This window comes from Puccinia triticina, chromosome 4A (genome assembly GCF_026914185.1).
Source record: "Puccinia triticina chromosome 4A, complete sequence".
NCBI classification, from domain to species: Eukaryota; Fungi; Basidiomycota; class Pucciniomycetes; order Pucciniales; family Pucciniaceae; genus Puccinia; species Puccinia triticina.
The window spans coordinates 6690663-6699799 of record NC_070561.1 but is presented as its reverse complement, the minus strand read 5'-3'; the positions used below and the strand labels follow the sequence as shown (position 1 = coordinate 6699799).

At 47.0% G+C, this 9137-nt stretch overlaps 1 protein-coding gene across 1 annotated transcript; it reads left to right on the top strand.

Moving 5' to 3' along the window:
• Positions 1-3393: 3393 nt before the first annotated feature.
• Positions 3394-4070, top strand: PtA15_4A735 (uncharacterized protein; the record flags this gene model as incomplete). The annotated part of the gene is made up of 3 exons (XM_053168649.1): positions 3394-3507; positions 3586-3828; positions 3894-4070. 3 exons carry the CDS (start codon positions 3394-3396, stop codon positions 4068-4070), a joined length of 534 nt encoding a protein of 177 aa, XP_053019837.1.
• Positions 4071-9137: the final 5067 nt, after the last annotated feature.

The window sequence follows — 9137 nt, the reverse complement described above, 5'->3', positions numbered from 1 at the left end:
GTCTCAGCATAGCTGAGGTCATGAGTTTGACTCTCAACAGACACATCTTCATTTTACAGTCTCTACATCCGTTGCTACAGAGCATAACTAGTGAAGCCAAAGCTGACTGCAAGTCTCATGACAATACAGCAGATATCAGCTCCGGTAGTCTAGCAAGTTCAGTTGACCAGTGTTAAGCACATAGCCGTTTGACCAAATGTGAGATATCTATGCGTCTTCAGATTCCCATTAGGGAAGTCCCAGCACTGAACCCAATTTCAGCTGCCTTTAACAGACAATCTTGTCCCAATCACCAGCCAGTGATCTTAGCTGCACCACAGCCTAACTATTTCCACCTTTCCTTTTCTCTCATATTTACCAGGGCCTTCTTAGGTACATTTTTGTTCTCTATATTTCTTTCTCATACTCTATCCTCGTTGGATCAATCTCTCTAACCAAAATAAATATAATCTTACTTCTGTGGAATCTTGCAAAAATTGATGGGAAGTCCTCCAACAAAGATCCCCAAAGTCATCCAGAGTTCCAAATTTCAGATTTCCCTGCAAAATCTGAAATTCCAGATCTATTCAAATCTGACGGGAAGTCCTCCACTTCCTGTCAAGATCTGCGGGCCTCCCAGAAGTGACCTAGAGCCAAGAAAGCTACATTTCCCTGTAAAAATGTAGACTTTTTGGGTCTAAACCAAGATCTGCAGGGTTCCCAGATTGCATGGGAAGTCCTCCAATCTCTAGTACAAGCCAAAACAATTGTTGAAGGGCATCAAGTGCTCACTTGCAGAGCCTCAAGGTCAGGGGCAAACTGACCAAATTGGGCAGATTGTGTTTTGCATTTGCCGTTGCACTGCCAGTGTAATTGGCTGGATTGAAGCTATCCCAGTTTAACTGGGATGCATTCAACCAATTCAAAATGGGTTGATCTCAACCAATGAAATGTAAACCCAAGGGGGGTACCTTGGATTTATATTTCATCAGTTGGGATCAACCAAGTTTAAATTGGTTGGATGCATCCCAGTTTAACTGGGATGAATTCAGCCCGCCCAATTATGCTGGCAGTGTTGTACAAGGATCAAGATGACATCCCCAGTGGTGAATCCAATATAGACGGTGGTGAATCCGACATAGACATGGAAGATCAGCATACAAGATCAGATACATCTTAATCCAAAGTTGAACCAGAATATTTGCCATGTCAGAACACCCATTTTTGCCTGATGAGTCGCCTGTCCAGCTAGATGCAAGTGAATAACGACCTCAATGTATGCTCGGCAAACCCAGCCTTTTGCTTTTTCTCCGGCTAGCCTGATGAGAATTTGCCATTGGATCCTTTGCTCTTCTTTATGCTTTTTTTCAATCCGCAGCTTTGCCTCTTCCTTCTTAGTCTCCAACCGCTTTCTCCATCCTTGATTGATTTCTCCCTTGCCAGCAACTCTGCTCGCGCTTTGGCCTCCGCACTCTTTGTTTCCATAGCCGCCGTACGGACGTCTGCTGCTTGTTGTACTCAAATATTTTGAGGCGCATTTTGGCATATTTTGAGAAACAATTACTGGTTTTTGAAAGCCTTGTCCTTGTACAAAGTGGCCAAAAAGTTCTAAAACTTTTAAATACATATTTATCACTAAATTATTTGGATTTTTTGACCTGTGGGAATATGAATTCCAATTCCCCAAATGGCTGTACTTGGTTTATTTATTGGTGGGATTTTTAAGCATACAAGGAAGCTTCAAAATGTTGCAGTGAGCTGGGACGGCAGAACACAGCGCAGATGAGTTTGTGGAGTTATGGTGTTCAAAGTTGGTTTGCATAATTTTATGCATGCATAAATCATAAAATCATAAAATCTTTTTTGCAGGGGATATGACTGTCTGATTATGTAATACAAAATTTCCTCACCAAAATATTTTCATGATTTTATGATTTATGCATGCATAAAATTATACAAACCAACTTTGAACACCATAAGTGATAAGTTCATTGAAACATGAGGGAAACAAGAGAAAGCTGAGGAAGAAAGGAAAGAGAGAAGAAGAAAAGAAAAGCTCACCTGGGACAGCAGAACACAGCGCAGATGAGTTTGTGGAAGGATGAGGAATAGCCTTCCACGTCTGCTGCCCAGGTGACTAGACTGCCCTACATGACATGTCACAGAATGTGAAAGAGAAAAGACGGGTTGGAAGCAGAAAGGAAAACAGGACTACAAACCTACACCTCAACACAACAAACACCAAATAAATTCACAGAGGACAATAATAAGCTTGTCTATTGATTGGTCAAAAAATAATTTGAAGTTGCGCCCTTCACGGGCAGTGCGCGAAGTGTTTGCAAACTTTGCGCACTGCACAGTGCGCGAAGTAAGTCTGTTTTTTTATATTCCTTGATTTTTTGTTAAATTAATGTATCAACTCCCATTCTCAAGAGGGGAATTATAAATTAATCAACTCCCAAAACACCCCCGGGTCAACTTTGGGTCCTGGGGCCCCGGGGGGACGTCATGAGACGGTCCGCTGCTTGTTGCACTCAAAGATTTCTCTCATTTGCAAGTGATCGAGTTGTGAACTTCTCAATCACCTTGTGCAGGGCCTTGAACTGCCCCAGCCCGGGTACCATTTGGCCTGTGTGGATTCTTCTCAATACCAGGCACCCAATTGATTGTGTCAAACTTCTTGCTGATAATAGCGATTTCATCTTGACCAAACAGATACACATTTGGGGCAAGCCATTGTTTTCTTTTTTTTAGTTGCTATGTATAACCGGTTCTTCTTCTGGCCAATCTCTCTTGAAAATCATGTTGTTCATGTTATCAATGTTCATCTGCCTAATGTTCCTCATGAATCCATCCAGTTACCAGTGGTTTTCCCACATACATATTGTATACATGTATTACATACTTGACACAACAAACGCAATAGATGCACTTGTATCTATATATAACAACTCCATTCAAAAATTGAGCAGTGTATAAAAAGTGCACATTTATTCAGGTCTATTCAGGTTGAAATCCCACAGGATCCACCCCGGACTTTGGGCTTTGGGGCAAGCCTTATGAGAGACAGAGAACCAGTGGGGCTACCCTTCAGGCTCTCAACAAGAGGCTTGTGTTTGTGTAACTCAACACTTGCAAACCATTGACTGCCTAGTTTGACCCCATAACCAACGCTGCAACCAATCCGTGACGGGTATCAGGATTGGGGGTGTATAGTATTGCAATACTGCCCAATCCTTAGGATTGGGATTGTGTCGTCTTGCCAATACAATACACTGTATTGGCAGACTTATGTATCACACATCCAATCCGATGCATTGGAATTTGCCCATGTGTATCTTGCAGAGCAATAAAATCCTGCCTAAACCCAATATGTATTGGGCTGTATAGCCCCAAGCACCCTGGCACCGTTGTATGCCAGGTGTCACATACATTTCCCTGCATACACACTTGACCATTGCCTCCTCGGCCATCTCAAGCACCACTGAGGTCATCTGTGCCGTCCTTGACACCCAGCCTAGTCTTGCCGTCTACCCATCCTGAGCTCCTTGCCCTGGCCAAGCTGCTTGCCTGGAAGAACAAACGCTTTCCGCGGGCCATTGTCAGCACCAGCTCATCCGTGCCGTCCTCAACACCCAGCCCAGTCTTGCCATCTACCCATCCCGAGCTCCTCGCCCTGACCAAGCCATCCATTCAGCTCAAGATGCTTGCCCGGAAGAACAAACGCTCTCCGCGGGCCATTGTCAGCACCAGCTCATCCGTGCCGTCCTCGACACCCAGCCCAGTCTCGCCAACGCCATCCTTGCCCTGGTACCCATCCTGAGCTCCTCGCCCCGACCAAGCCATCAGGTCAGTTCAAGCTGCTCGCCCGGAAGAACAAATGCTCTCCGCGGGCCATTGTAATTTGTTGTCAGCACCAGCGCCCCAGCTGCTCGAGCTCCTCATTGTCTGCGCCGGCCCGCTCCGGCTGCTGGCCAAGCCCTAGCACCGTCAAGCTCTTCCTCTCCAATCTCCAGCTCATCGCCAACCACTACCACCCATCCCGGCCACCTCCGCCCAGAATCGCCGACACCGTCCAGAAAAAAATGTGAGTCACTCTTCCTATTTTCACATCCCACACCTGATCCCCAAAGTGCGCAGTGGTGCGCGGCTGGGGAGGCGTTGTGGGGCCGAGTGGAAACCGGCGGCATTGTTGTGTGACCTTTGGCTCCTTCTTTGCGGGATGATGTGGAGGGTAAACCAGAATGTAATTAATCAAAAAAAAAATCCATGTGAGCCTGGATCAATAATGTATAGGTATTGTGATGCAATACAATTAAAAACAATACTTGGTATTGGCTTCTTGATACAATACCATAGTATTGTATCAAGAAGCCAATCCGATACAGCTCTTTCTGATACAAAGTATTGGAAAACCAATCCAATCCTCTGTATTGGATTGGTTTGGTTTCAGCGTTGCCATAACCAATCCACAATTCTAGGCCATGGGGAGGCCTCTAGCCTAGCTCACATGTGCGCAGGGGCTATGCTACAAGACCCGCTTTAAAATGTCCTCATGTGCACAGACCTGCACTTCCGGTAATAGAGCATGACTGTGACCCCCAAGCCCCTTAGGGGATTGGGATTTGTTTTCCCCCCTCGAGCCCGACTTCATCAACAAAAGTCTTCACGCTACCCATTTCAATATTTTCTTCCTTCACTAATCACACAGACAACCTCCTTGGGACTCGAGCAATAAGGCTGTTCCCCAAAAGCGGGGTTTGGGTCATGCCCCAAGGTCCAGGGCATTGGGATGGGCCTTAAAAATTCCCCAAACCCCGGGGCATATAGTGTTATTTTGCAGAAGGAGGATTTCTTTGGGGGTGTTGTATTTTCTTTTTGGATCTTGTGTTTTTTTTGTCATTGCAATGGCCATATGTAGTATGTACAGGTTTATTTTAATGAAACAAGTTGAGAAGCACAAGCAAGAGCCCCAAGGAAACGGGTGTAGGCACTGATAAAAGATGAAAGGATGTTACAAGGGGCCATTGGAATCCTGGTACCATCCCTTGAGACACAACAGGTGCTTGATGTTCCTGGGTTTGAGGGCGGATCACTGCCAGGAGACAATTTGTTGGCCTTTGGAGAATACACGCTTGGAAGCCGCGCTTGTTGCCAGGATCAACAGGTATTTACGAGCCATTTTCAACAGGATAGGATAAGTCTTGTGTTGACCGGCCCAATAGGCGAGGATCTTAGTACCTTGCGGTTTGGGATCCTCCTTCAAGTAGCGACTGATTTCAGAATCGATCCCCTCAATTGGTGCGGGTTGATGATAAAAGGCAGTTGCAAAGAATTTGGAGGCTTGGCATTGTGTTTGGGTTGCTAGCAGACTTGGCCGTCCCGTCGTGTTGACGCTCCCACTAATTTTCAACTTAGAATTTTATCTTTCAGCGGCGTTGCAGCTATGGGTGATAAGTCCAACGCAAATATCTGCAGGATATTCACCACAAGCTTGCTTAGAGATTAAAACTTTCAGAATTAAACCGTGGGAATAGTGAAAAAGGCTAGGATTTATATTGGAACTGTTCTCCCAATGGTTGAGTTTGGTCGGATAATCAGGAAGATAAAAGGAAAGATTTTTTATTTTTATTTTTCTTCTTTTGTTATATTTAGTCAATTGATTATTTATATGTTGATTTTGTTTCTTTATGTTGGAGGTTCAGTGGAGCTATAACAAGAAATTCTATTTGTTGATTGGTTGTGTACGGCTTTCAGGGTTTACAGGAAAAGGAAAGGAGTATGTAAGTCTGAGAAGATCTCGCCGGCTGACTACTATGTTCAATGGTTTGGTATTATTTGTCAAAGGTTACTTGTCTGAATGCCGGCTACTGATATCTGGGGAATGTGGAGATGTTATTGGCTTGCTGGTTGACTACTGGGGTTAACAGTGTCGGAAGAGAATACTCGTCAAGGCCAGCTACAGGTGTATGATATAGATTTTTAGAACAATTCAAGCTGCTCTAGCAAGAGGCTCATAACCTGTTGGAGGTAGAGCTCAAGGAATCAATGATTTCATTACATACATATGGAATGACTCTAAATAGTATCTACAAGAGTATGTGACAGGCCGTGTAGTCAAGGTCACTGTACATGTCATCTACATGTACCAACAAGGCTGAGCTCCTTTTTGCAGGCACATCAGTGGTATCGAGTGGCTGCGACTTGTCGGATGTCCCCCCGGTGGAGGCCTCTTCTTTTGTGGTGTACCCCTTTTTCACCTGCGAGGAGGTAACTGAAGTGCTAAGTAGACTGGCAAAGAAGAAGGCCTCAGGGCCTGATTGCATTCCCAATGAAATCCTCTCCATATGCGCGGCAGAGCTGGCTGACACTCTTGCTACCCTTTTCAACAGATGCATACGCAAGGACTGGTTTCCCACTGCCTGGCGCATCACCACCACAGTCATTATCAGGAAGTTTTCAAAACCGGATTACACCAACCCAGGGGTGTACCGGCCAATAGCCCTGCCCAACACAATCAGCAAAGTCTTTGAGTCAACGATTGGTCTTATTTTGAAAGTGGATGCAAGTATGCCACTGAGGCAGAAGAAACTAGCGATAATGTTGAATCATCTGGTCTGGCTCGCAAACTGACTGGCTACGGGACCACCTAGTGATTTGGCCATACGGGACCTTATCATAGTTGCCTTCTGGGGGATGGCAAGGTTGGGCGAGATCACTTACACGGCGGGTAACGGAACGCTGGACGTGGACCACTCAGTGTTAACGTCAGATGTTTGCCAGATGGATACAAGCGTCGGTAGGAACATGTATAGTACTGTAAGGAACACAAAGACATCAAGTCCTGGCGTCCCCCAGAGACTCGTATTACACAGCATCAACAACATGCTGTGCCCGGTGGCAGCTATAGAACAGCGTCTGATTGAAGCAAAGGGCTCTACTACATCCCTTTTTGGTTATTACAAGGGAGGGTTGCGGCGTCACCTCACAAAAAGCGCGACGATACGGCATGTGCAAGCAGTTCTACGCTGGGGACATTTTGACGGCCTGAGGGGACACTCCTTCCGGGTGGGAGGGGAATCTCTCCGTAACGCTATAGGAGTATCAATGAAGATACGGTGCTACCCAACCAGATATTGGGTCAAGTCGGGTCACGGGATGGCTCCCAAGATACCGGGTATCTGGTTGGGTATCTGTAAAGCAGAGGAGCAGAGGACAGGCATTTCATTTATTGAATCCTCTGCTCAAAATAGCTTTTCCCTGCCTGAAACTATTGAAGTCGCCGATCAGGCTGGCGTTTTGAGCGCCTACAGCCCATTCAAGGTAGAGGATCGATCTGTCTGCTTGGGCATCAATCCAAATTTCCCGTACCCTTTGGAGAATGGATCTAATCCGCCTTTGGTCTTGTCAATTTTTGTCTGCCATGTTTAAACTTTAGAATGCTGATTCATATACAGCAGTGGTAGTCAGCAGTACTAGGGGAAGGAGAGACAGTCAAGACAAGTCACTTACCAAGCCTTGATAGTCTGAGCGAATGGCTCTAGCCTGGGTATTCTCCTCAGCACGGCGACTGTCAGTTGAGTGAGATGGATGCTCTTAACAGGGGTCGTCAACCACCAGCTGAGGTTTCCCCAAATCACTTGTCATCACGGCCGGCAAGAATATGCTAAAGAATTGTGGTTTCAGCACCATCCTCACGCGTCGACCATTTGTTTTCGGAGTCTGAATCAATGACAATTGGTTCAGGGTCTTCTACAGCGCGTTTAGGGACCATTTCCCGGTGGTGGTGGTGATCAGAAAGCACAGATTCCCACCATCACCCATCAGAGCCTTAGTAGCTCAATTTTTGGCCTTCCCCGGCGGGTACCCGGCGTCAGAGCCGGATACGCCGGGTACGGATCTTGGGAAGGCGGTACTCAGACCTGGGGCACCGGATCCGAACCCTATTTGCGAGAGTAGTACCTCACGCGCGGAATGGATGGTACACCACGGCAGTCCACCGACGTCAGGTTACCAATCGGTTTTGCGGGCAGTCTGACCCTCCCCGACCCCGCCAAACTTTGTTGGTTGCCGCCGTTGTGCTGCTGAGGTTTGCAGCCAACAAATGCTGTCGCATGTCCAACCGCCATCAGGGGCAGGCCGTTGTCGTCCCGACCCTTGTGAGATACTTCCTACCAATCCCTGAGACATCGCGAGGCAGCATCCTGCAGTCGGGCTGCCCCGTCCTCGGCGTCACCCCGGCCCATGGGATGGGCAGGCAGTCGTCAGGCCGCCGAGTGGTTGGCGTCAACCCACCAGCCGCAAGAGGTGTCACCTGCCTGCTGAACCGGTTGGCGGATCTAATCCACGGATCCCGTGTCCGAGGATTATGAGACAGTTGGGATAATGTCCAACAGATACCGGAGCATGCTATACTGCTCGATAGTCTGGATTTCTGCTGAACAATTGGTGACGGACAGATAATGTTATTGCTTTGACCAGGCTATATACAACAGAGCGTCCCCAAAATATGTTTGGGGGCCTCAAAAAACACGGCAATAACAGGGCAGAGGACAATCGTTGATATATCAGGAAGGCGGGCAGGACATTGCTAAGAGGGCAGGCAGGCAGGATAACTATAACAGGGCAGGGGCAGGCAAGACAACTATGTATAACAGGGCAGGCAGGATGGTATATCTGGGAGGTGGGCAGGACAACAATAACAGGGGCAGACACAGGCAGGACAACAATAACAGAGCGGAGGCAGGCAGGCCGGACAATAACTCAGGTGAAAGTTCAGTGTGCATGCTGATCTGCCGCAGGCGTCCGGTTCAACTCCTCCACCTCAGCGGCAACCTCGGCGGGGGTCAGGAGTCGGAAGCCTTTGCGCTCGATGTCCTGTACCATTGTAAATCCATCAAAGTATTGGGCATCCAACCTCATGTAGAGGTTGATTTGTCTGTGGTGAATATATGTTGGTTCAGAGCTTGTGGACACAAGGAATGTAGAATAAATTACTTACGCTCAAACCTCTACTGGACTGACACAGCCAAGCATCTCTAGATGGCAATCAATCACTTGCAACGTTTGCGTAACTTCTCAAGGTGTCAGATCTCAGGGTACTGCTTATGGTCTTTGGATGATGATGATCAATCAGTCAATGGCTTTTTTTGTGGTGA